Here is a 26,935-nt window from a genome sequence, read left to right on the forward strand (position 1 = left end):
TATTAAGTAATTTCATTTTGTCACGTGCATATCACCTTTCACTGTAAGAATATCAGGACTGAGACTGTAAGGACTTGTTATCACTGACCTAATTTCCTCATGTTATGTGAAATGCTTAGTATAAAAGTAATAGAAATGTTGGTTAAAACATTACATTTCTTTTGACAAGGAAAAGTAACACATCACAAAATGTCTCGCTTCGCCATCTTCGCCCTCTTTGCCCAGGCTTGTCTGATACAGGTAAACTAATTCATCTATTAACACACTTTTTTTTTCTAGTTTATTTTGGTGTCCCACTGCTGGGCAAAGGCCTCTCCCCTTGTCTTCTACGACTCCCGGCATAGCGCCTGCTCTGGCCAGTTATTGAGAAAGGTGTCTATTAAGTCGTCCCGCCACCTCCGTCTGGGCCTGCCGCGTCCGCGCCCTTCTTCTGCCATCCACTTGGTAGCTACACTAGCCCATCTGTCTGTCTGGATTCTATTTTTTTTAACAGATAACTATTTTACGCTGCGTGCCATTTTTGTAAATAGGTAGTAATTCGTTTTATATTGTTGACAGGGCAGTTGAGTTAAAATTATCACTGCTATTATATAAATGCGAAAATAATTTGGCATCTCTGTTTGTCTGTTACCTCTTCACGTTTATATCGTTGAACCGATTTAGATGTTATGGAGACATGACATAAGATGTTCTTTTTCACAGAAATCGTCATTTTGCGCAGAAGAAATCGCGGGCAGAAGCCAGTAGAGCTATCCTACTAATATTTGAAAAAAAAAAGTAAATTGCAGAAATCCTCTAGACACCGACGCGTCCCGACCTAGACCGACCCGAGTGGTAGGTCTAGGTTGGGGCGCGATTCACGCACTCTTTCGATTCGGCGCCTGCGGTGCCCACACAGTACATAATCAGACAAAGTACGACATACGGAGCGCTCTTAGCAATTATTAGTATGTAATTTATCTTTTTCAATTACAGGCGGTTTTCAGCCAACAGTGTGGTTGTAGTCAAATCTCTTATGGATCGCCCGGCCTCATCGAGCTCGGCGGCATCGAGAAAATAAGCCTAAGCGCACCCAGTGCCAGCATCAGCTACAGTGCACCTAGCATCAGTGTGAGCTCACCCGGCTACGCATCCGCGTCGTACGGCGGCGCGGGCACCGGCCAGGTCGGCGTGTCCGGCGACATCGGCGCGAGCGGCCAGACCGTCGTCGTCGGCTCCGTGCCCGTGCTCGGCTCCGTCGACTTCGGTGGCAAGGTGGCTGCGTCCGGCTCCGTGTCCATCTCCGGACAGTGCGGATGCGGGTGCAAAGCTTAAGGTCTAATATTTATCACAATAAAATTAATTGACATTAAAATGTTTATTTTTAGAACCTCTTCTCAGTCATCCTAACGGTAGGTACCACGAGGGAAAGCTAATATCTCCCTCCTGAAAATTTCCTATTTTTTCGCACTTGCATAGTAAATACAAAAAATAATAACTATATGCAGTTTCCTTAAATGTACGAGTACTTAGCCATACCCGGAAGTTAACGGAGTTAAAAAAACACCCGTGTATAATTTTATACCTATAGAATCTTTTGTTTGGCATTTTATATAGAAAATTAGATAGGTATATGATAAAATAGCAGGAAGTAAGATACTTACAATTTTACAACAAATATTTACGTGACTCACTCACATAAACTATCGAGCTACAGGTCATCTTGGCGATACATTTTATGATGGCTACTTTTAATCATAAACACACATTTTTTATACAAAATTATTTTATTTTTTATACAAAAGTTTAGTTTAAGTACAAAAGTGGATTCGTAATTAACGTCCACCACAACCACAGCCATAGTAGCCAGAGCTGGAACCGCTGCTGGAGCCACCGATCTGCTGCGTGATGGCGACGCTGTCCCCGCAGCCATACGATACCGGCGCCGTACCGCTGGTGTCGAACTGGCCCTCGAACGCCACCGCGCTCAGGTACGGCAGCGTACCGGACAGGTCCAAGTTCCCGGACAGGCCCAGGTCCGTGGCGACGGCGATGCCGGACGGCGCGATGGGACCGAGGCTAGTCACGGACAGGGGTCCGCCATTGTTTGACACCTCGATGGACTGGCAGCTGCAACCGCAGCTCCTCTGAGCAGCGATGCTCTAAAATACAAAAATAATCATTGTTATTAGAAAGCTACTTTTACTACAGCTACCTACTTATTGAATTGACTGCGATATCAAAGGAAGACGCGACAAACAATAAAATGTAGGTATTTGTTTATTTTATTCAAACTGAAAAATATTTCAGTACTTATTTTCTGTGCACTTAACTTATTTTCTGATTTATACTCGTAAATGTAAATAAATAGTTACCTGAACCAAGACAGCAAATGCGCACAGGACAACAGCTTTGAATGCCATTTTTGATATATTCCACTGGTTTTCCAACAGAGAATGAATTATCAGCCTCCGTCACCGTATTTTATACACCCTTCTACAACGCTTGCTTCATGATAAGGGAAACCAATATACCTATATTTAATTATAACTTATGAGTATGTCAATGATTGCATATTTAGACGAACGTAAAGTGGCGCAAACGATATGTAAAATCAATTATGTATTTTGAAAGACACTGGAAGCGCATTGCATATCACAGACCTATTTCTAAATGTCCTTATAACTGCTACTATAAAAGTGAAAAATAAGATTCTTCCAATCATTCTGGTGTCTTTGCCCAAAGAATATTTACAAAATGTCTCGCTTTGCAGTCCTCGTCTTCTGTGTTCAAGCTCTCCTGATTCAGGTAAGAAACATTCCTATTTCATTTATAATGATGGTTTCGTAATTAACAAAGGAAATATTAACTATAGTTCGTTTTTTAGCATTAGAAAGAGGTAAACAATCATGATGTGTCTTTTAATTGAAAAACACGGCTTAAAAAAAGTCACGGCCAATATGTAACAATTATGAATCTAGTGCAATCATTTATATTCTTCTGCTTTCATAAGTCATACTTAATGATTTTTCAAAAGCGGTTTTCAATTAAAAGGCATGTCAAGATCGCTTACCTTCTTTCTAATGCTAAAAAAAACAAACGATCGTCACTATTAATTCGATAACCAATGTTTTGTACCAGGAGGCTGTAACTTGATGTATCAATTAGCGTGAAAATTAATTAGGATGTTTTTAGGGTTCCGTACCAAAAGGGTAAAAACGGGACCCTATTACTAAGATTACACTGTCAGTCTGTGTCTGTCACTATTAGGCATATTAGCTGTTGAATTTTTCACAGATGATGTATCTGTTGCCGCTATAACATAAAATATTAAAAAGTACGGAACTTTCGGTGGGCGAAACTGACTCGCACTTTTAAGGTTTTTTTCTGTTTACTTAAAAATATAACTCTCTTTGCTCATATGGTGTTATGCTGTGTGTGTGGTATCTAGCTAAAAATTACAAGTCGATGAAACAATTTTTAAAATTACGCTACGTAATAAACGCTAATAAACGCTAAATAATTTTATTTTGAGTATCTTGTCAGCTAGGTATCAACAAGAAGCAAAGGAAAGGGAATAACAAATATGTATCTACTAAAGATAGGTTTCCCTTTAAATAGTTTCATTAGTTCTCGAGTTACAAGCGATGTTTGTACATTCGCCATCGGATACATATATCGGTGCGCTCAAGGTGCTCACAAATATCTGAACACGCCTCTATTGTCAAGGCGTTGGAGTACGTGTTCAGATATTTTTGAGCACCTTGGCAGCTCCGATATATCTGATGGCAACTGTATCTACAACAAATCCTGACCTAAACTGTTATGACGCACGCTGTTTTGCACCGAGCGCCTTACGTACCTAAATACCTCTAAATAACTACTAACATGTTTTGTGTTTGATTTTTACAGGCCGTTCTGAGCCAGACATGCGGTTGTAACCAGTACTCATACTCGTCCGGCCTGAGCTCACAGAGCTGCGGCTCGTACGGCGGCACCGGCACCGGACAGGTGGGCGTGTCCGGCAACATCGACGCGTGCGGCCAGACCTGCGTCACCGGCTCCGTGCCCGTGCTCGGCTCCGTGGACTTCGGTGGATGCGTGCCCGCCTGCGGCTCCGTGTCCATCTGCGGTCAGTGCGGATGCGGATGCAATTAATTTGATTGTTGAATAATAAGAATATGCATTAAAATACGTTTTATTGAAGTTTGGTTCTCATTTTTGTTGACCACAAAAATAATTACCTATGCAAAAAAATATTGCTAAGTCAGGTTAGATAATAAAAGCAATTCCGCAGTTACCAGTATATACAGATGTGACATTTTTGTTTATAAACACGTTCACTGACGATACCTAAACGATTATTTACCTACTTTTGAATTAGAACACATACCTACGTTACATTTTGCGGTACGGCCTGGCTCCAATTTCACCACGGTGACAGGTGCGACAATTGTAAAACATCACTGTTGCTGACGTCACAGGCATCCATGGGCTACGGTTATAGCTTACCATCGGGCGGACCGTATTCCTGTTTGCCACCATCATTGTATTATTAAAAAAAACTTATTATATCGGAAAAAAACAGATATTTCTCTTGCTAAGTTTATGACAATTGTCACAAGAAACACGACAATTGTCACGAAATTCCGACATATAACTCATTTCCTGTCAAGATTCACCGACAATTCTACAAATATGTCGACTAGAAAAAAATATTCTTGTTTCACAACATAATTGTAATACATACAATTGTAGCAAAATGCCTGTCATGTTTGTAAGTATTTCTATACAAAATATTTTATAAAATTGTAATATGTCACCTGTCGCTTGACAATTGTCGCTCGACATATGTCGCTGACAATTGTAGCCCTGGTGAAATTGGGGCCTGTACCTACCACGAGAATTCCCGTAAAAACTATTTTTGTTCGGCTATAAAGAAGGGGATGACAGATGTCAACTAGGTATTTTTGCATTTTCCATTAGACATAACATCGAGATTTGATCAGCCACAATACATATATGAAACAAGTATTTTATTCCATGATTTTGGGGTTGGTCCCCATAGTAAAAGTTGCTGAGTAATGTTCGCAGCGCAAAATATGGCTAAAGGATAAAAAAAATGTATATCTCCGTCTAGTCTAATATACACAACACAAGTATTATTAAGTCAATAAGAAGTGTAAGCAGTTTATTTTTAGGGTTCCGTACCCAAAGGGTAAAGACCCTATTACTAAGACTCCACTGTCCGTCTTTCCGTCTGTTCGTCTGTCTGTCACCAGGCTGTATCTCATGAACTTCACAGATGATGTATTTCTGTTGCTATTATAGCAACAAATACTAAAAACAGAATAAAATAAATATTTAAGTATCCTATACAACAAACGTGTATTTTTTTGCTGTTTTTTGCGTAAGTAATAGGCTGGAACCCTTCGTGCGCGAGTGCGCGAGTCGCACTTGGCCGGTTATTTATTCCCATATCCACACTGTACCTGTTCTGCGGGCTCCTTGAAAATCATATATAGTGTCGTTATACAAAATCATTTGAACTTAAAAATTAAATTATTGAAAAATAGGCAACGAAGCTAATTTAAATGATTCTCATATAATGTAACTATATTATTATGAGATATACAATCGTATTGTTTTAAGTTTAAAATCACCTGCGGGCTTAGCAAGGTTGTACGACAAGGTAGTTATCACGCAATAGGTGTGGATAAAACGGCCGTTATCGTCGGTTTTATCATCCATACTATGGTTGCAGACGATATATGGAGTTATCCACATTTGACAGCGGTAGATGATAGAAGACAATTTGCATAACATGGTCGTTGGATAAGATGTGGATAATTTGACAGATTGTCCCATTTTGACAGTTCAACTTAGTTAATTTTAACTACGTGCTTCTTAGATGACGATAAGCCTTGTCGTGAAAGCAAAAGTAGTGAATAATCATATTTTAAGGTATAAATTACAGGTAAATATCAGTTTTTCTATGATTATATTAAGAGTTATTAGTTACAATGTTCCGCTGTATATAATATTGTCAATATTTTCTTCGCAGGGAAGTCAAATTTTATTATTCCTACTCGCGGCTGCTGTTGAAGAAAAATATCGTAAACAGCTTTAAGAAACACTTGCAGCCCATTTGATATGACGGACGAAGAGTTTTGGCATATTTACAGAGTGCGTAAGGAGTGTGCAGTGCATTTACTTATGTGCCGAATTTAACGCCGAGCTTCAAAACGGTGATGGGTTACCTACCAAAACATCTCAAAGGTAAAGCTATAAAATTGCAGTGTTTCTTATAAAGTTAATATGTATTCTATGCATAGACCCTATTATATTTGAAATCATTGATTCTATGTAAAACAGACGTCTTAATGACAATGCTACTAAACTCTTCAATACTAGGTACCGGCCTCATTATTATATGTAAAAGTTAGTATGTTAAGATATCTGTTGTACAATCTCTTACTTATGCTACTAACCTACTAACAGAGGTTACTTAAGCTACTATTTACTTCAACATTCATATCCTAACCTCCAGGGGGAAAATCTACTTGACAAAATTAGATTTACAGTACCGGTCAATAACATATCACCTTTGTGTGTTTTTGTATGAACTTGTAGTAGGTTAGTTTGTAGATTTCATATTTTACTAGTCATTTTATATAAATATGCATGTTTTTCCAGAGATGAGACCTAGCTAGATTGATTTTTCGCCCCCGAAAACCCCCATATAGCAAATTTCATCGAAATCGTTGGAGCCGTTTCCGATATCCCCGAAATATATATACATATAAATAAATAAATATACAAGAATTGCTCGTTTAAAGGTATAAGATATTATGAATACTGAAATACTGTGAACTACAATAAGAGACTCAGCATATTACTAAAAAAGCTCTTTAAAAATAATGAAGTTGACCATACATTAAAACAAAAAACCTCTATGAAAAAATCATTACATAGACCAATTTTTCTCATCGCTGGACAAGGAATACTACTAAACTACCTAAAGCTGTGGAAGTCACTCACAAATATAAAAAAAAGTTATACCGTAAAAGCATGGAGGTGATATATTATTGGCCGGTACTGTAATTAGGTACTTATTTGTTTTAGGTTCTAACAGTATACACCACACCAGCAGCACACCTACACCAGCAGCAGCAGCAGCAGCTGCTGGTGTGTAACAGTTACACCTGCTAGCTGATGGCAATTAACTACCAACGTGGGACTAGTCAAGATCATGGCTTGTCCATTGGAGCACTACTGACTGGATTGGCCACACTACTGTAAGCCTGAACCTCGAGCAGTTTGTAGATGCTGTAAACAGAAGGTAAGTTCTTTTGAGCACTGAATTAAGTATTAGACATAAAAAACTGTGACTTTCCACAAGGACTGTCTTAGTAACTTTTCCTTTTTTGAATAAGTATGAGTGCGGCTGTATTATGCATTGAGATATGTACCTACCCATTGTTTGATAGTTATGTATGATAAGTAGTTATCTCTGGGATATATAATCTGGGAATGCAATACTTATTAGGTTTAACTAAGGCACCTAGTTCTAATGTGCTGCCTTGTTTAATGGATATTATTCCTGGCGATTGTTTAGTATATATCTTGAGTGCACTAGACTGCACTCATGTGAAAATACTTACTCCATCGCTGCCACATGAACCTACTTTTACTTATTTCCTTCTTTTTCTTCCAGAAAACTTCTCGTGGATCAAGGGAAAAATTAGAGAAGACGCTCCTAAAAAACTTCCTAAGCATGCAAGCATGCACAAAACCGGCTCTTAATAAGCTTAATAAATACATATTTCGCCTATTACTATGTTTTACTATCACACAAATACCTACCTAATTTACCTATATTTCTATACAAGTAGAGACTAGTAAACATTCAAGACGGATAATCTTCACACAGAACACCATTCCCGGGCATGCTTCAATGTAGGTGTCACTTATTCTTATTTTTCATTTTAGCCTTATGCGTACAAAATTTGTGATATTATAGCTTCTAAATGTAAAATCCGACTCATATGCAGTATAGTACAATGAAAGCATAGGTAATAAAAACATTTTAGGCACGTTCTTACTTAAGAGGAAAGGGAGATGGCCGCTTCCGCTTCTCCATACAAACGTAGTCCTCATTTTCCTCTCTGGATATTGACATTATGGAAAATATTTTTACATAATTTAATGTATATTAACCATATAGCTATGCCCCTACGTTCGAATTTTTGATTATTGTAAAAATTAGGAGCGGAAAACAGATTACATACAAATTTTTAAATGCTTCTAACTCTTATAATAAAAAAAAATAAAAAAAAAGAACAAACGTAGGGGCATGGCTGTAGTTGATGTCGATATGATATACAACAAATTGTATCAAAATATTTAATGTTATTATCCAGAGAGAAAAATGTGGACTACGTTTGTATGAAAAGACGCGTCTTAACGACGCGTCTAGTGAGTCTGGCGGTGAAAAGGTCAAATAAGAATATTCCTAAATGCTCTATTATGCTAATAAGTCTACTTTAGTGACTATAACTGCGGTCAGACTCAATACGCCAATAACTAATGTTGAATATTAAAAACTATGTTAAATTCCATTTAGGTAGATACAAGAATGACAATTCTCGTCACTTGTGGTGTTGTCAAGTCTTTTTTGTTTACTAAACTCTATAGATAAGTTAACAATTTCGGCTCTGTGCTAGAGAGAATATTATAAATGGGTAAATAAAACAACTATTGCCAAAAAATTAAACAAAGTTTATTTACACATTAAATGTAGGTGTACAAACAAATCATTGGCTGCCGTACCCGGTGTGAAAGTGCCCATCATGCCAGCAGCTTTATCGCTGGATTACTATGAAGTATGAACAGCTTTTGTACCAGGAACGTCATATGGCGCCCGGGGCAGGCACCAAATTTGCGCCTCCCCCCCCCCCCCCCTCTCCGAAACGAAATGGGACCAACCCCTAAGTCGCGAAAAAAAATTTGGCTGTTTCATACATTTTGGCTGGTCCAATTTCTATGGGAGGGTAAACGCTAAACGCTACCGTCGTCTTTCAAGGTCGAGTTCGATGCAAAAAGAGTTCCTAAAAGATCGTCTTTCTCTTTTGCGCTGTGGGCCAGATTACCATCCGCATTTCACACTTCACAGTGGTGGTAAATACGACTGACAAAAGTTTCCCTGCTGCCTTTGGCAAGGCGGAGAGGTAGTCTTTAGCCCATTTTGGCGCCCCCCCTTGGACGGCGCCCGGGGCACGTGAAAGCACGGGGCACATTTGATATCCATATTATTGTATTATTGCTATTTCATAACTGCTCATCTATAAGTTTCGTTTCCAATATAAATAGAATGCTTAACGGCGCAGAAAAGATCAACATTCCTCTCAGACCTCCAACAAAAAGGGGCCAAACTGAAAACCAGCGCTGGACGCCAGTCTAGCACATGCTGAGCTTGGTACCCACGGCCAACATGTCTTGCTAAATGTAATTACCTATGTATAGAGTAGACAATAAGTTAGTACTTAACCTAGAATAACTTAGTACATACTTAACATAGAATTTATATGTAGGTATATGGTTTGTATTCCTAATATTTTTTCTACCATCAACTTATCATGTTTTGGCAATGGAGCATTCCATGCAATTGTCTACCGTTTGTCCCGTAGAAATGCAGATTTTCTGGAGATTTGCAGGTATAAGAGTTTCCTTTTCTATGACAAATGGTCAAACATGCACGGAAAATTAATCGCTTGCTTTAAATGGCGAAAAAAAAAGTCGCAACACAGGAAATAAAATGCGTTTGTACGGGACAGCTCGTGGAATGCTCCAATAAAGTGATTTCATTTCATATCATAAACTGATGAGGGCATTCAGAGTGTAGCCTTGAGGTTGCCAAGCCAAGCAACCAAGTCAGGTGTCACGGTCTTCAGGTCCTCAACAGGCCCAGGAGTGGAGGAGGAGTGGAGTGGGCAGCGTTGGAAGATATGCTAAGTGGTCTGCATTCTGCATTCGCAAAGTGGGAAAGCCGTCTATCTCCATTTGTGTGGCTGAATTGCAGCGGCCATGTCCGGTTCTCAGGCGGCACCAGATTTTCCGAGGAAGGTCAAACCCTTTTGGTTTTTTAGTTGGGTCAGATATACAGCAACTCCGAGCTGCCGAAGCTGACCATTCCGCTATCCACCTATCCGAAATATTAAAGCTGCTCAGGCTCCCAGCTGTAGCACAGGGTCGGCGGGCAGTCGGGCGGCAGAATTCCTCGTGGACAGGCATTGTGGGGTTATTCGTGATATTCTCAGCCTCCCTCTTCAACGCCTTGAGTCGTCGGATGTGAGGAGGGGCAATGTGACTCAATGCCGGCAGCCAGTGGCGGTTGTAGATCGGATAGTGCCTGAGATGCATCGCATGGTCTCGTTGAGCTTAACGTCCAATCTATGGGTATGTGCACTTTCAAGCCTCCAATATGTTATGACTGAAACAGAAACAAATTATATTAGATGAGGTCAGGCGCAGGCTAGTACTTACAGCGGTTCATTGGCAAATTATGTGAAATTAATGTCACTTTTAGAAAGCTCTCGTTTTTAAGCCAGGGGGATTTTTTTGTTACAGTTGTCCAAATTATCGATTGAAAATAAATTGAATTTTGTTCTAGTAATTATTTATCCGTTATTAAAGTTGTATTATGTATCAAGTGTAGTTCTGTACCACTTGCGTCATAAAAACAAACCAACGAACACCTTATTTATCAAAATGTATCTCAGATATTCTATGCTAGGGTAATATACGACACAAACATACCCACACACATACATAGGCTGCTAAAATCATTCCCATAGTCAGGTATAGGTACAATAGACCACTTTACCAAACACAAAAAAAATATTCCAGCTGCCAGCAGTAAAGAAACCAGCTTCTACTCCCAAGCCCTAACAATATAAATAAGTTTTTGGCAAAAATATAATTTTTGGTACAAGCTTTTATCGCTGACTGTACTTTTCTTTCAACAGGCAACTAATACTCCATGAGTCCATTCTAACAACACCAAGCACAATTAGTTTGCGTTGTTTTATCACAGTGTTCCCATGGCCACCTCATGTCTCCATCATCAGATCAGCTCCATGTCATCATAATATTGCAATTGTCATCCGATTTACATATTGTTATGTATGCAAAATTTCAGCTCAATCGGAAATCGGGAAGTGGGTCAAACTTAGCTGTCAAATGTATATGGCCAGCTTTAGTGCTAACATAACTGTTCCTAGTATTCCTATATTACCTACATGTTATAAGTAAGAATATTGTACGAGTAGGATATAGGGAATACAATTTATTTGTATTGAATAAGGCCGGCGCCCCACTGCTGCGCACGCTACATCCACGGCCCACGTTTTAATACAAACCGTGGGCAAGCCCACGAAATTTTGTATAGGAACGTGGGTCGTGTACATAGCGTGCGCAGCAGTGGGGCGCCGGCCTAACTCTTGCAGGGAATTTGTAAGTTACTTGTGGGTATGGCTACTTTATTTATTTAATTTATAAACTTTATTGCACAAAAATATAGAATTACGTAAAAATGGCGAACTTAATGCCAAAAGGCATTATCTATCACCTACTAGTCAACCATAGAAACAAATATGTGACGTTCCACGGCAAAAGGTACCTTATGGCGGCTGGCGCTTACGTCGCATAGCGCCGCAATAATATTGGAGCGGCGTTAATAGTTAATAGCGTAAGCGCCAACCGCCATAAGGTACCTTTACCCGTGGGACGTCACATATAAACACTAAAGGTTGGTGCAAAAACCAATCAAAAAGCAAATGCAGTAGGTATATCTTAGATATACATACTAACATAAACATACATATATGTTATAAAAATAAATGTACTAATATGTATATGGGATGATAGACACTAGACGAGACATTTAGCAGATAACTACCGAGCATGACTACTCAAAAAACAAATTTTCTTGGGGCTTGTCTTGCAGGTAGAGGGAGTGCATTCCATAGATAGGTTGCCTGAATGGCAAAACAATCATACATAAAACGGTTATGAAGAGGAAGGACTTAAAGTTTAAGTGAGCGGGACATCCGGAACGGGCATAAAAACTAAATACTTATTAATAATATTTTATCTTTATGTCTTAGATTTATGGCATAAAGTGTGTCTTTTTCTTTTTCAATAAACTTTTATTCTTGCTACAAAACCAGCTTCTAGAATATACAAAGAGAGTAAAAAAATATATAAGTTTTTAAAGTGAGGTCTACGGGTTTCAAAGATTTTAATATTTGTTAGAACCCTTAAGTATGCACTTTTTATGCAGTGTGAATAAATGTATGCATAGGTAGTGTTGTAGTGTAACTTTTACACATCATTGTTGCCAATCAACTTCCTGCAATTATAGTAGTGATAGAACAGGTTTTTAACAAACTTTTGTCACTTAGTAGAACATAATAGATAGAATGAGAAGAAATAGATATTAAGTGTCAATAATATTAAAAGGCACCAGAAACTTTTCATGATTTTAGTTTAAGAAAGGTGTACTTACATCTTCAATCCTTTCTTCTAGATCTTAGAACTTGTGTGCACTGTGCAGCATTGCATTTTGTATCTCTGGGTTCCGAGAGGCTCATGAATCTCCCTGTAGGTGTAGGCGAACAGGGGATGCTGAGTTATATATTTGGCTAGCATTTTCTTGTGCGCCGAAGCATCGACTGAAATTAAACATATTCATGACAAAACCAGTTAATGATCAAACGAACTATAACTTTTTCTATAAATAAATTAGAGAAACTTACATTTTGGGTGGCATTTCCTTTAGTTTACACAGCAAATCAGTATTTTTCTTCGACTTGGTTTGTATTTTCACTAAATTCACTGAATCATGCGCATACGCGATGCTTGTCAATGTCAAGTGAATTGTCAGTTGAGAAAACACGATTATCCGTGCATGTTATAATGTAAGTCAATTTGTATAAAGCTGTCACTCATTTAAACATTTTTCAATTTGGAAGTGTAGTAATAAAACTAACTATTCGTTTTCAAACATCGTCCGACACACGTCCGACATTTTAATAAAGCCAGGCATTAAATGGATTTTTCATAAACTCTAGGCATAGACAATCGTGGTCACTTACGAATGATAGTGGATAACTTTATACGATATCGACGTGGTATTCTTATCGTATCCCGTAACCATGTTCAGCAAAACGATAAAAATACGACTATCGTTAAAAGACGACAGTAGATTCCACGCGCAATATGATATAACCTTGCTAAGCCCGCTGATGTACCTATATTATGTATAAGTTAAATATTCTTAAAGAAATAAAAAATGCATAAGTGCTGCACAATTTTATTACAAAGAAAGCCATTTATTTACATTTCAGATAGCAAATGATCGCTGGAATTAAAATTTTCTTTCAATTAATAAAATATCAAATAGGAATATATGCCCCGCTGCTATAATTTTCCAAGGGCCCTTCCCTTAAGCTTTGCAACCGCATCCGCACTGTCCGGAGATGGACACGGAGCCGCACGCCGGCACGCAGCCACCGAACGTGACGGAGCCGAGCACGGGCACGGAGCCGACGACGGAGGTGGTGCCGCTCGCGCCGATGTCGCCGGACACGCCCACCTGCCCGGTTCCCGAGCCGCCGTACGACGCGGAGGAGCCGTAGCTGGACCCGCTCTTGCTGTAGCTGCTGGACGAACTCGACTTGATTCCGCTGAGAGCGACCCCGGAGTTGCCATAGGAGATTTGGTTGCAACCGCACTGCTGGCTAAGCACAGCCTGTCAAAGGAAAAGAAAAGTACGTAGTACATTTTTACACTGTACCCATATACCTCTCTTTAATCGTCTTAGTTTAAACCCTTTATATCTGATCCCGAATCGATTTATTACGGTATAAATAGTACCAATTATCAAAAATATGATGTAACTCTGTTCGCTCTATTATCTTTGGTATCGTCTATATTCAATTATCTGTGTATTATCTGTGTAGCAAACTTAATCCAAACTCAATTAGGTAGCCGTTTTGCGTGATTGAATATACCTACATCCATCCATACATACAAAATTTCTCACTTTATACCTCCTATTACCTAAGTGGGTAAGTAGTAAGTTTTTTAAGCTAGATGATTACATAAGTGAACCTTATAAGTACATAATTTAGTGTAACAGCAAATTACACTAACGAAGTATACTTAGAGACATTTTGTATTTTATTTTAGTTAACAAGAAATTAAAACTATATTTACCTGGACCAGGAAAGCCATGGCGCACAACACAACGACTGCAAAACGGGACATTTCGAATGTTCTTTCTTCGGTAATGGAAGTTAGAATGATTGTTCTAGTTCCATTGACACATTTATACTATTTATTATCGTTGGAGAAATGTGGAAATGGGTCAAAGATAATGCACATGGGGTTCTAGTCTTGGGAAACACCTGTTTTGTCCTAATCAGAGTCACGTACCTACCAAGTTTTATCAGCACAAATGGTTTTTGCGTAGTTATTTGCGTTATTGTGAGGCAAGAGCTTAGGAGGGATATAAAAGCTGAAGCTGGTTACTGACATTTATTCTGTTTGCTAACGAGACAGACTAACGAATACACCTAAAATGGTTTCCAAGGCTGTCATCATCTGCACCCTCGCCTTCATTGGACAGGTATGTTATTACATTATCCATAGGTAATTATAAAGGCGAAAGTGTGTCTGATGTCTGTTACCTCTTCACGCTTAAGCCGCTGAACCGATTTAGTTAAAATTTGGTATAGAGATAGTTTGAGTCCCGGGGAAGGACATAGGATAGTTTTTATGTAGGAAATCATCCCTGAAGAGAGTGCAAAGGGGGGTGGAATTGAAAGAGTTGCCTAATAATTGAAGCAAACAATGCGCGAATTGAATGATTGCTATTAGCATTATTCAGGCGCTATACCTACTTTAGCTGCTGTCACTAATTCCACGCAGACGAAGTCGCGGGCAAAAGCTAGTAGAAAATAAACCAAATTTTGAGACCATACTAGAATTAGATATACATGCAAAATCTTCTACAAATTGACCCGAAAGGTTCAAAATGTTTACCTCAGCTAATTAAGGGCGCTGTTTGCACTTATCGTTTTTTTTTTCATAATTCCGATCGACGTGAATTCAGGTTTACTGTGTCAGGGTGCCAAATAATTGGAAGTACAAGTCATACACATAGTTTTAGACAGTAGGGATTTCTCAATATCTATTCTAATTACAGGCTATCAGCGGGCCGACCTGCTACAAATCTATCTCCCCCAAGCTAGCAGGCTCCTCTAGCTACTCCTCCGGCAGCTGCCAGTCCATCGTCATCTCCAACAGCGGCGGCGAGCTGCTCATCACCGCCCTTGGCCCCATCTCGCCGTCCGGCATCGCTGTCGCCACCGAGCTGGGCCTGGCTGGAGACTTGGAGCTCTCCGGCGAGCTGCCGTACCTGAGCGCGGTGGAGTTCCAGGGCCAGTTCGACACCAGCGGCTCGGCGGGGGTCTCGTACGGTTGCGGGGACTGCGTCGCCATCACGCAGGAGCTCGGCAACCCGAGCGGCGCCAACGCCAACATCAACTCTGGCTCCAAAATCGTCAGCTGCGGTTGTGCCAAGTACTAATAAAAAAATGATTTTTATTTTTTTATACGAATAAATGATTTGTATAAATAATCATACAGACTATTTATTATTCTAATACTTAGTAGGTTAGTTATTCGATCTGTTTCCGATATTATACTGATTTATCAGTGTCAAAAGTGACGTTTTTGGTTTTATCCCTTAAAATGGCATCATATTTAATGAGTGATCAGTGATCAATAATAACATAGATTTTCAATCGTAAGAAAAAAACCATTTGCTTTTGATTGCCGAAACTAAATTGAAATATCCCCTGACGGAATTAGCCACATTGACCTTATTTAAGAAACATATTTGCATCAATAGGTATATAGGTACCCATTATAATTTACTTGTTTATTTCTGATGACAATTGATATTTGTTACCAAGATTTTCGCTAAGTCAGATTTGTATTATAATTTATAATACCTAAATCTTATTATTTTTATTATGCAAGTCCTAACACTCGATAGGTAGGAATTCCACTAATATCATATGAAAGTTTTTATGTTAGTTTACTTGGATGATTGTTCGTTCACGCAATAACGGCTTTACAGTTTTTGATGGAATTTGACATACTTATAGTAGCCCCATATGTACTGTAAATATGTACACATGGTGCTACTTTGCATGGTGCATGGTGTGGCTGTGTTACAGTAGGTACATATGGTGCTACTTTACCACACTAGTGCGATTAGCACATTACGTAACTATGCCGAAAATTTAAAGGGCCTAATGTACCTACTGTAAAACGTTGTACGTTCCATGTGCGAATAGGTAATTCGCAACTAGTGTCGATTTAAGACACTCCCTTCGGTCGTGTTATTCCTTTTTTTTTTTGCGCACTTGTATCGTGTACTATTTTATCCTTTCCCGGGTTGAACCCAGCACTGGCCAGCTTCGTATGTGCAGCGCAGTAAAATGAGTTATTTTCTTTACCTGAAGCCGGCAAGTCTGGACACACAGGGCCATTACTAAGAATCGAGACATTTTAGAACTCCTAAAATATTCATTCAACACAAGAATTAGAATAGTCAGCTAATATATCCTATCGGACGCCCCAGGTATCGATGTTGCGACATGGTGGAGGCGGATCTGCGCGAATTTCGAGTCAACAATTGGCGAGAGGTCGCACAGGACCGAAAAAAGTGGCGCTGTCTTGTGCCAAGTCTCATTTTGGGTCGCTGAGCCAACGGAGTAAGTAGGGAAATAAGTCAGCCAATATACAGATTCTTTTATACTGACATGGTATTTGAAATGTAGAAATATTTCAGTGATAACGGTTAATAACTACGCTACCTTACCAAATAGACTTAATTGGTTCTTAATGTCAAAATATAGTTACTTAAATATTGGCAATGACATACAAATTGTTAAACTGTTTTCTCGTGAAGTGAAGCAAGATTTATGGAATAGTATAAAAACACGAAGGTTGACCTGATTATTCATTCCTAGTTTCATGATAAACTTAGAAACATCAAGAATGGTTTCTAGAGTGGTCATTTTGTGCGCTTTTGCCTCCTTGGTCCAGGTATATACTTACTTAAATAATTACAAGAATTTCTACGTCATGCATTAGATCTGCTGGATGTTTAAAGTTTAAGTATTCATAATTGTTACCGTTAATTAGGGACAAACCCGATGCTAAAAATTTATTTTTACATGTGGCACTTTCATTTTCATACTTACATAAAGAATATTCCAGTCGTGTCATTGACATATTATATCTAAGGACTGGCCTTATGGGCACTAAAAATGGTAGTTCAGCGGTGTCACTCACGAATTCGAGCCAATCGTACAGCCTAACGCAACTAGTTGCGACCAATTGCGCGCGTGATGCGTACTCATCAACCAATCACATGCGTGATGCGAACTTATCAACCAATCGCGTTGTAGCGGTGTCACACCGCTGTACTGGCCCCATTCATTTTCCCAATTCTTATTGCCCGTAAAGCCGGTTCTGAGATATATACGTCAATGGGTCGTGTGAATTTTAGTTTTTAATGTTTATTAAGTGTCATCGCTAGAGCAGTTAATAATGCGATCGCAATCAAATACTTTCGACGAACTTTTTTAAAGTAATGTAATGATGTAAGTACCTATTGTTGCAATTCACATATTGCACTATACTTATATACTACTACCTTTAGATACTTTTTAACTATAGTTATTACTATTATATTTTGTTTGACAGAGTATCACTGGACAAAGCTGTGGTAGCAATTGTAGGTCGATAAGCATACCCAGCAGCGGCGGCGCCCTGAACATACAGGCTATCGGTCCCATCGTGCCGTCCGGCATCGCCGTCGCCACGGAGCTGGGCCTGTCCGGCAACCTGGACCTGTCCGGCGCGCTGCCGTACCTGAGCGCGGTGGCGTTCGAGGGCCAGTTCGACACCAGCGGTACGGCGCCAGTGTCGTACGGGTGCGGGGACTGCGTCGCCATCACGCAGCAGATAGATGGCTTCAGTAACTGTGGATCCGAACTTCTTCATGTTAGAAATAAAAAAACTTCAAGCTAGGTAAATGTGCTTGCGTATGATATGCAACTATGACACTAATGCAGAACTTTTTCATAGCTCAGGACACAGGGACATGATTCACTATACATTAAAATTTATATAAAAAACTGATTTTTAAAATTTTATTTCATTTTCTTCTTTTATCTGGCCAAACAACACTTTGGCCTTTCTTAATAACCTTGATTAAATTATTGATTATGGATTAGGTGACTTGTAGATGGCTCTCTTTTGTAGCTGACCATGTTGTCAACGGATCACGCATAAAGGATGACTCACGCTAGACCGGGCCCGACCCGGGCCCGACCCGGGCCCGGCCCGGGCGGAAGTTTCCGACATGTCATTTACTATGACGGCTGGCTGATTGGTGATCACATGGTCCATAGAAAACTAAGCGCCGGGAGCTCCGGCCCGGCCCCGGTCCGGTCTATCGTGAGTCCTCTTTGATGGAGGATTCCGTACCGTCATGCGATAAGAAAATGTTACGAGTAACTACATATAAGACCTGTGCCTATTGATATTTCAGTAATAATTTTTCTTATATACATATATAATTATTGTACATACTTAAAGTTGTTCTGACATGCAGACAGGGCAAACAGATCGTTTGGACCACTTAATTTTAAGATAAAAGAAATCGTTACGCGTGCAAATTGTTTATTCGTATCAAATACAGGTATCCATAATTTTTGAAATTAGGCACAACCGCAGCTGATAATTTTGGAGGAGCCAGACTTGAGGTTGGCGTTAGCGCCGCTCGGGTTGCCGAGCTCCTGAGTGATGGCGACGCAGTCCCCGCAACCGTACGAGACCCCCGCCGAGCCGCTGGTGTCGAACTGGCCCTGGAACTCCACCGCGCTCAGGTACGGCAGCTCGCCGGAGAGCTCTAAGTCTCCAGCCAGGCCCAGCTCGGTGGCGACGGCGATGCCGGAGGGCGAGATGGGGCCGATGCTGGTGATGAGCAGCTCGCCGCCGCTGTTGGAGATGACGATGGACTGGCAGCTGCCGGAGGAGTAGCTAGAGGAGCTTGCTAGCTTGGGGGAGCTAGCTATGTAGCAGCTCGGCCCGCTGATAGTCTGTAATTATTAGTAGATTGGGAAACTATTCTTGCTAAAAGTAGACCTACAAGTACTTGCAAATATTCGGCAGCCTGGTACAAAAACACGCACTATGAGAATATTTACATCCATCAGAATAATGAGGAATCTAACGAGGAATCTAATGGGGAATCTACCGATTTTCTCTCGTTAGTTGGAAATTTTATATGAAAACTTCCATAACTCTATTTTTACGGGTTGTATTCAGAATGGTTTTATTATTACTACTTTGTCTGTACACTTTTGAGTAGTCGTTTCCATTAAGGATGACTCACGCTAGACCGGGCCGCGCACGGGCCAAGGCGTCCGACATGTCATTTTCTGACGGCTGATCGGTGATCACGTGCTGCTTTCCATATAAAACGAAGCGCCGGAAGCTCCGGCCCGGCTCCGGCCCGGCCCCGGCCCGGCCTAGGATGAGTCATCCTTTATATGAGTTTTGAGTGACCCCGGTTTATTTTCCGTCCCGTAGATTCCGTGGTTGCGAGCATTAACAGTGTTAATTTAATTTTAAATATGCAACATGTTTCATTACTAACTTTTAGCTAATTAGGGTAACCGGTAATTTCAGTATCGTAATTAAAATGATATAAATCGTTAAAAATATTAATTAGAAATGTAATACCTAACTAATAACATACCTGTCCTATGAAGGCGAGGGTGCAGATGATGACAGCCTTGGAAACCATTTTAGGTGTATTCGTTAGTCTGTCTCGTTAGCAAACAGAATAAATGTCGGTAACCAGCTTCAGCTTTTATATCCCTCTAAGCTTGCTTCACAATAACGCAAATAACTACGCAAAATCCATTTGTGCTGATAAAACTTGGCAGGTACGTGACTCTGATTAGGGTGTTTCCCAAGACTAGAACCCCATGTGCATTATCTTTGACCCATTTCCACATTTCTCCTGCGATAATTGAAAAGTATAAATGTGTCAATGGAAGCAGAACAATCATTCTAACTTCCATCACCGAAGAAAGAACATTCAAAATGTCCCGCTTCGCAGTCGTTGTGTTGTGCGCCATGGCTTTCCTGGTCCAGGTAAATAAATATACTAAGTACTTGTAATTTCTCGTTTCCTAAAATAAAAAATAGCTATAACCAAATATAGAGCTTTCTCCTTCTCGAAATATAAGTTTTTTGCTTACAATGATTTCTTTATTCAAACAAACATTCATAATAAATAACATAATATAAGTTTTGGCATTGTGCCAAAGATGCCGGCAGCATTCCCTCGCCGAACTAATGCGATATAAGTTGGTAAATAGAAATCTGTATACATAGTAATTCATTAAGAATCATTGGTCAATTTAATGGTAGGTAACTATACTCTTAGGCTATAAAATACCTATAAGTGAAATGTAACTAAGGCACGATCATGTTTTTTATATTTATAAATATGTGTGTAAATATCGAAAGATATTTGTAAAATTGCTCAATCACGTAAAAACGTCTCACTGTCATTTTAAGAGAGTTAGGTAGAAAGATAAGTGTTAAGCTTATATATGTCGGCGGCTGATCGTAAGATCAGGCATATCGTGAAATTCCTAGGCATATCGTGAAACGTGAAAATCATTGACTCGTTCCCTAAGTCGACGGAGCCCCGCTACGCGGGGCTCCTATTTTTGGGTAGTTTGCCCTTCGGGAATCTGAAGCAACCTAACGACACTATCCTACCTATATCTTGGTTTAATGTGACAATCGTCAAAACATTACACAGGAACATTACGATCTGCCTGATCTTACGATCGGCCGCCGACACATATAAACTCCCAGGGTTTCCTGCTCCAGTAACTAATTTGTGTTTACTAACTGAGAAAATTTCCCTGATTACATATGTCTAACAATAGCTAACAGAAGGGGCAAGATGGTTGGCCACCTGATACGGCACGACAGATTCTTTTTAAACATCTTGGAGGGCAAGATTGAGGGGAAAAGACGCAGAGGAAGGCCCAGGCTCACATATCTCAGCCAAATAAAAGATAGAGTTTCTGTCGTGGCGTACGAGGGAGTTAAAAGGCTGGCCCAGCAGAAAGAAGAGTGGCGATTACTCCACCGACAAGAGCATAGCTCTTAAATACTGATGATGACCTATATGATATGTCAGTAAGAAAACAGTAGGTAGTAAATAGGTATGAAAACCCGATAAAAACGTTACATAGCGTCTTGCATGTTTAAATGTTATAATATTTTAATATATTTATTTATTTGAGATTATTATGTAAAAAGATAAAAGATGTTTATAATCCTGAAAATTCTTAGGCATCCTCTAGGGCCAGGAGCGTGAAATGGGGGATTTAAAGTTGGCACGGGAGTACTAAAGGGTGAAGGGTAATTTACGAGACTTGCGCAGGTCAAAAGAAGACAAGAATTATAATCAAGTTTTTTTCTTTGACAGGCTGTGCTTAGTCAGCAGTGCGGTTGCAACCAAATCTCCTATGGCAACTCCGGGGTCGCTCTCAGCGGAATCAAGTCGAGTTCGTCCAGCAGCTACAGCAAGAGCGGGTCCAGCTACGGCTCCTCCGCGTCGTACGGCGGCTCGGGCACCGGGCAGGTCGGCGTGTCCGGCGACATCGGCGCGAGCGGCACCACCGCCGTCGTCGGCTCCGTGCCCGTGCTCGGCTCGGTCGCGTTCGGCGGCAAGGTGCCCGCGTCCGGCTCCGTGTCCATCTCCGGACAGTGCGGATGCGGTTGCAAAGCTTAATTCTCGCTAAAATTTCGCAGACTAATTAAAACGCAACCCAATGGCATTTTTTCATAATAAAAGTTTGAAGCAGTTATAAGTTTTTCTTCTTTTTAGATTTTAATTAAAACCAAACTATTACTTTGCTAATCCGCGAATAGATATTTAGATTAATTAAGATTAATTAAGATTTTTCTAACCATGACTCCTACATACCTATGTACGAGTACAAAATGCCCTATAGGACACTGTATTTTGCAGAATTATATACTGCAAGAGAAAACATATACTTAATGATAGAAAGTTAGAAATATCTCATTAAACAGCACCAAGAATATTTTAATTTGGTCATTGGTTTCCTAAAAAAACTGACCATGATTGGATAGAACGGTAACGGTATTAATATTAAACTGCTGTGGTTAAAAAATATATATTAATTACATTAATATTTATTGTGGTAAAGGCTATGGTTTTCTTTTTTACCTGATCTCAAATCAGGCTGTACTCCATTTTAATAATTAGGATTTAATGTAAATTATTTGGGTCTGTAAAAAACAGACCAGAGCCAGATGCCAGAACAGAACTACCAGAAACGGGGAGTATACAAAAAAATATACAATAATAAATCCAACTTCATCTATCCGTTTCTAATGCCATTGTCATTTGAATCATTAACTGTAGGTGCAATACTGGTGCATAATACGTTAACTACTTAAGACAGAGGATATAACCAAACTGAGTAGCCATTAACAGGCGTTCCCCTCTGTCGAAAATAGGTGGCCAATGGTCATACACATTGTATGGACTGACGTTTGTCTGACATGGCTATTTTTAACGTATACATTTGGCGTGCCCTTCCCCCGCAAAAATCGGTTGTACTGTTTTGTACTGAAATTACAAACAAGGCGTCTCCGTTTGGTTATATCCTCTAAGACTTAAGACTGCGCCGACCGTCCAGCGGCGTCATCAGGGGGATTGATAACAAATTAACTAGCTAGATGTAAATTATTCGTCGTTGAGGAGCTCCATTCGCCATCAGCAAGTCAATTTTACCAAGTAGCACTGTTTAAATGCAAATGCTTGATTTGTAGATGAAAATACAAAAAAGCTTTAAGCAACTGGCTTTTCTCAAAAATGGAACCAATCTAAAACTATATATAAACCTTGAACAAAATTTTAATCGGTTAACGGCCCAAAATACATTTTGAAAGAAGATAAAAATTTTAACTGTAAGGGTGAAGCCCAGAAATTAATTTGTTATTATCTTAATTTTGCAATGTCTACAGAGAAGACGCGATTGACTTGAGTTCTAAACTAACCAACTTTAAAAATTATCAAAAATACAACCAAATTGGGAACTGCCTCCTTTCCTAATATTGAAGTTAGTTAACAACAAAAAAAAATCGAATTAGAAACCTCTTCCTTTTTGATGTGGGTTAATAAAGTTGCCTAACATACCATCGCCCACGCAGTTAACTGTACATCGGTGGACTTTATGCTTTTTGTAATAAGGTCCACCGATATCCAGCTAGGAGTGTTGCTGTTTGTACTTAAAACAACGAAAGAAATAACTTGTAAAATACAAAATGTTTATTTATACAAAATCATGTGTAAATCTCAGTTTCTGCCACAACCGCAGACGCTGACGATTTTGTTGCCAGAGTTGATGTTAGCGTTGACGCCGGTCGGGTTGCCGAGCTCCTGCGTGATGGCGACGCAGTCCCCGCAACCGTACGAGACTGGCGTCGAGCCGCTGGTGTCAAACTGGCCCTGGAACTCCACCGCGCTCAGGTACGGCAGCGTACCGGACAGGTCCAAGTCGCCGGACAGACCCAGCTCGGTGGCGACGGCGATGCCGGACGGCGAGATGGGGCCGAGAGCGGTGATGAGCAGGTCACCACCGCTGTTGGAAATCACGATGGACTTGCAGTCGCTAGAGGAACCAAGAGCTCTGTAGCAGCTCTGGCCGCTGATAGCCTGAAATTATAGTTTTTTATACTAAAATATTCTTAAAGAAGCAATTTTTTTACTTTCCAGCACTCAAAATCGAAGGTGAGTGTTCGAATTTAATCACATACGATTTACGAAATGTTTATCACTACTATTTTTGCATGAACTTAATAAATGTATACTGTTGACGCCATTACCAACCAAACACCAACCCCACGATCACTCACGACCCTCCTGATAACCACCCCCACAACCACGGGCAGTACCGTCTTTACCATAAGGGCACACGGGGCCGGTGCCTCCTCATCCTCATGGGGCCCCGAAGGACAGACAGTAACAGTATATTTGACTACCCATAATAAATAGAAGATCATTAGTAGAAAAAAATTAGTTTAATTAGCTTTCTTTACTTTCCAAAAGGGCCCCAAATTCTTATGTGCCCAAGGGCCCCAGCATAGTTTAAGACGGCCCTGACCACGGTAACTACTATATTCAAGCTTACAGTCAGCAACTACTCTATTCAAGTACATACCTGGAACATGCAGGCGAAGGTGCAGATGAGAACAGCCTTGGAAACCATTTTGTCAGTAGTTAGTTCTTTTCTTGCCAGTAAAAAGCTATAAATATTCACTGCACCAACATCAGCTTTTATACCTTGCTTAAAGTTCTTGCTTAACAACAATTGATAGCCAATAACTAGGCGAAAACATTTAACGCGATAACTACCTGCGTACGTGACATTTTATAGGGCAAGTCAACCTATTTAGAAAGACTAGACTAGTAACACATTTCCGTTATCTATGACCCATTTCCACATTTTTCTTTGCAATATTATGAGTATAAAAGTGGTAGGTACTTAAACTGAAATAATCATTCTAGCTTCTATTAAAGAAGAAAACACATTCAAAATGTCCCGCTTTGCTGTTCTTCTATTGTGCGTTCAGGCTTTCCTGATCCAGGTATGTACAGTGACAGTGTTTACTTATTTTACGTCTAATGGTCGTACACTTCGAGCAACACCGGGACCCTAAGACAGCATTCGTACTATTTCCCCTCTGCCGAAGCATAGGTACAACTGTACTCATCGGTACACAAAAAGAGATCGAGGTTTGCAAGATTTGTCTTTGACATGTGTCATTATATATATATTTAAGTCGTCATTACAGATTGGATTTAGTATGTACCTAGTGAGTGAAAAGTGCGACTGTGTGCACGTTTCCCCCCGCAAAAAATGGCAGATCGATTTGTACGGTAAGATATCGCTTGGGCTCCTCCCTTCGGACATGTCGGAAGCCGGCATTGCTCGAAGACCGTACATAAGGTTGTTATTTTAAGGTTATTCCTATTTTTGACTTCAAGCAGCGACTGTCCGTTTCACCGTACTTTAATTTGTACCCCTTACATAACCCCAAACACAAATAAAATCGTGTATAGTTAAATATAGTGTAAAACACATTTTTTTCTTTTACAGACTGCTTTTAGCCAGCAGTGTGGTTGCAATCAAAACTACGGTCAGTACAGTTCCACAGTGAGCGCACCCATCAGCTACGCCACGTCGTACGGCGGCTCGGGCACCGGGCAGGTCGGCGTGTCCGGCAACATCGACGCGAGCGGCCAGACCGTCGTCGTCGGCTCCGTGCCCGTGCTCGGCTCCGTCGACTTCGGTGGCAAGGTGGCTGCGTCCGGCTCCGTGGCCATATCCGGACAGTGCGGATGCGGTTGCAAGGCTTAATTATTTCTTGACAAAGATCTGATGCAGACGCTGGGATATTTTTTATAATAAAATTTTATAATAATTAAACTTCGTTTCTTTCTGCGACTTAAATAATTAAATCTCAGGCCCCAAGTTGGTCGCTGTAAAGGTGGGATCAGACGGTTCATTTTTTGTTCATTTTCTAGTTTCATTATTCATCTTTCACTCAAAGTGACACGTCAAAATGAACCAAAAATGAAAAATGAATTCATTAGTGAAAGAATCCAACAATGTTGGATATTTTCATTCGGCATCTTTCACTCGCACTCCGAATGAACAAAAAATGAACAGTGTGAACACAGAAATGAACGTTCATTTGGATTTTACATATTTTTCTCGAATCCTGTGGGTATACTACCTACTATCTAGCTAGACAAAGATAACTTAAAATCAATAACATCGTGTTCAAGTGGAACGAACAAAGTAAGATATATGGTATTTCTAGGTACCTGTATAAATATCTCAGAGTTCCAAAACAATCGCCAGTAGCAAGGTATCGCAGTACAATTTGGATTTGGAGTTTTATTCGGCTAGGTATACTGTCTCTCATTAAAGTGTTTTCTTTCGCTATTAACGGACCTATTACTATTAATAGAAGTTCTGCAAAATTACTTTAAGTGATCCGCAAATGATTGCAATACGATTTCGGATCTTCATCGGCTAGTTCTCTCAGCAATGTATTCGAGGCTCCAAATAAATTTCTTCTTGCGATCCAAGGTCGCAGCCACTACCGACGACGTTTTCTTTGCATCTTGTTTGTTAAAATCTTTATTAAATGTTTGATCACAAATTAAACTTATACCAAGACGCACAACTTCATTCGACGCCATAGTGAAAGAAAAGAAAAAATTTATAATCTTTCCAGCAGCCGTGTGTGAACGTGAAATGAAAGGAAAATGAAACATTCACTCGAGTGAACATTCATCCGAGTGAACCGTCTGATCCCACCTTAAGCAAAACATGGCCAAATTGGGACTGCTCCGATGGCGCATGTACCTACTGGCGTGCCCCACATCACTGCTAGGAGCTGTACCTGAGGGACGCGACAGCCAGGGCTGTCAACACCGCTGCCTACTGGGCATCCATCTTATCAAAAAGGGACCTTGACACGAAAAAAAAACCGGCCAAGTGCGAGTCGGACTCGCACACGAAGCTACGGCTCCGTACCATTACGCAAAAAACGGCAAAAAAAGTCACGTTTGTTGTATGGGTACTTAAAATATTTATTTTATTTTGTTTTTAGTATTTGTTGTTATAGCGGCAACAGAAATACATCATCTGTGAAAATTTCAACTATCTAC

At 40.0% G+C, this 26,935-nt stretch overlaps 9 protein-coding genes and 1 long non-coding RNA gene across 10 annotated transcripts; 6 read left to right on the forward strand and 4 right to left on the reverse strand.

The window, feature by feature from the left end:
- The first annotated feature begins 126 nt into the window (after window positions 1-126).
- On the forward strand, window positions 127-4,185 carry LOC134802658 (uncharacterized). Its single transcript, XM_063775294.1, has 5 exons — window positions 127-240; window positions 976-1,311; window positions 1,846-2,074; window positions 2,753-2,787; window positions 3,892-4,185. The coding sequence occupies exons 1-5, from the start codon at window positions 190-192 to the stop codon at window positions 4,135-4,137; spliced, it is 897 nt and encodes a 298-aa protein (XP_063631364.1). The 5' UTR covers window positions 127-189; the 3' UTR covers window positions 4,138-4,185.
- LOC134802832 (chorion class CB protein M5H4-like) lies at window positions 1,730-2,510 on the reverse strand. Its single transcript, XM_063775563.1, has 2 exons — window positions 2,355-2,510; window positions 1,730-2,141 (listed from the first exon to the last, which is right to left on the reverse strand). The coding sequence occupies exons 1-2, from the start codon at window positions 2,400-2,402 to the stop codon at window positions 1,815-1,817; spliced, it is 375 nt and encodes a 124-aa protein (XP_063631633.1). The 5' UTR covers window positions 2,403-2,510; the 3' UTR covers window positions 1,730-1,814.
- Window positions 4,186-6,132: 1,947 nt separating the features above from the next.
- Window positions 6,133-7,811, forward strand: LOC134802684 (uncharacterized). Its single transcript, XR_010145872.1, has 3 exons — window positions 6,133-6,258; window positions 7,105-7,321; window positions 7,697-7,811. It is a non-coding gene; the product is annotated as an uncharacterized LOC134802684 (long non-coding RNA).
- A 5,675-nt stretch (window positions 7,812-13,486) lies between these two features.
- Window positions 13,487-14,423, reverse strand: LOC134802659 (chorion class A protein Ld12-like). The gene is made up of 2 exons (XM_063775295.1): window positions 14,260-14,423; window positions 13,487-13,792 (listed from the first exon to the last, which is right to left on the reverse strand). Exons 1-2 carry the CDS (start codon window positions 14,308-14,310, stop codon window positions 13,487-13,489), a joined length of 357 nt encoding a protein of 118 aa, XP_063631365.1. The 5' UTR covers window positions 14,311-14,423.
- Window positions 14,424-14,534: 111 nt separating this feature from the next.
- Window positions 14,535-15,678, forward strand: LOC134802825 (chorion class CB protein M5H4-like). Its single transcript, XM_063775553.1, has 2 exons — window positions 14,535-14,671; window positions 15,251-15,678. The coding sequence occupies exons 1-2, from the start codon at window positions 14,624-14,626 to the stop codon at window positions 15,632-15,634; spliced, it is 432 nt and encodes a 143-aa protein (XP_063631623.1). The 5' UTR covers window positions 14,535-14,623; the 3' UTR covers window positions 15,635-15,678.
- A 1,437-nt stretch (window positions 15,679-17,115) lies between these two features.
- On the forward strand, window positions 17,116-18,153 carry LOC134802660 (chorion class CB protein M5H4-like). Its single transcript, XM_063775296.1, has 2 exons — window positions 17,116-17,163; window positions 17,827-18,153. Exons 1-2 carry the CDS (start codon window positions 17,116-17,118, stop codon window positions 18,151-18,153), a joined length of 375 nt encoding a protein of 124 aa, XP_063631366.1.
- Window positions 18,154-18,839: 686 nt separating this feature from the next.
- LOC134802889 (chorion class CB protein M5H4-like) lies at window positions 18,840-19,978 on the reverse strand. Its single transcript, XM_063775613.1, has 2 exons — window positions 19,889-19,978; window positions 18,840-19,226 (listed from the first exon to the last, which is right to left on the reverse strand). Exons 1-2 carry the CDS (start codon window positions 19,934-19,936, stop codon window positions 18,846-18,848), a joined length of 429 nt encoding a protein of 142 aa, XP_063631683.1. The 5' UTR covers window positions 19,937-19,978; the 3' UTR covers window positions 18,840-18,845.
- Window positions 19,979-20,156: 178 nt separating this feature from the next.
- On the forward strand, window positions 20,157-21,979 carry LOC134802834 (chorion class A protein Ld12-like). The gene is made up of 2 exons (XM_063775565.1): window positions 20,157-20,289; window positions 21,647-21,979. The coding sequence occupies exons 1-2, from the start codon at window positions 20,239-20,241 to the stop codon at window positions 21,950-21,952; spliced, it is 357 nt and encodes a 118-aa protein (XP_063631635.1). The 5' UTR covers window positions 20,157-20,238; the 3' UTR covers window positions 21,953-21,979.
- A 1,558-nt stretch (window positions 21,980-23,537) lies between these two features.
- Window positions 23,538-24,505, reverse strand: LOC134802903 (chorion class CB protein M5H4-like). Its single transcript, XM_063775622.1, has 2 exons — window positions 24,414-24,505; window positions 23,538-23,908 (listed from the first exon to the last, which is right to left on the reverse strand). The coding sequence occupies exons 1-2, from the start codon at window positions 24,459-24,461 to the stop codon at window positions 23,549-23,551; spliced, it is 408 nt and encodes a 135-aa protein (XP_063631692.1). The 5' UTR covers window positions 24,462-24,505; the 3' UTR covers window positions 23,538-23,548.
- Window positions 24,506-24,679: 174 nt separating this feature from the next.
- On the forward strand, window positions 24,680-25,674 carry LOC134802842 (chorion class CA protein ERA.1-like). The gene is made up of 2 exons (XM_063775576.1): window positions 24,680-24,840; window positions 25,353-25,674. Exons 1-2 carry the CDS (start codon window positions 24,790-24,792, stop codon window positions 25,611-25,613), a joined length of 312 nt encoding a protein of 103 aa, XP_063631646.1. The 5' UTR covers window positions 24,680-24,789; the 3' UTR covers window positions 25,614-25,674.
- Window positions 25,675-26,935: the final 1,261 nt, after the last annotated feature.

This window comes from Cydia splendana, chromosome 25 (assembly GCF_910591565.1).
Source record: "Cydia splendana chromosome 25, ilCydSple1.2, whole genome shotgun sequence".
NCBI lineage: Eukaryota > Metazoa > Arthropoda > Insecta > Lepidoptera > Tortricidae > Cydia > Cydia splendana.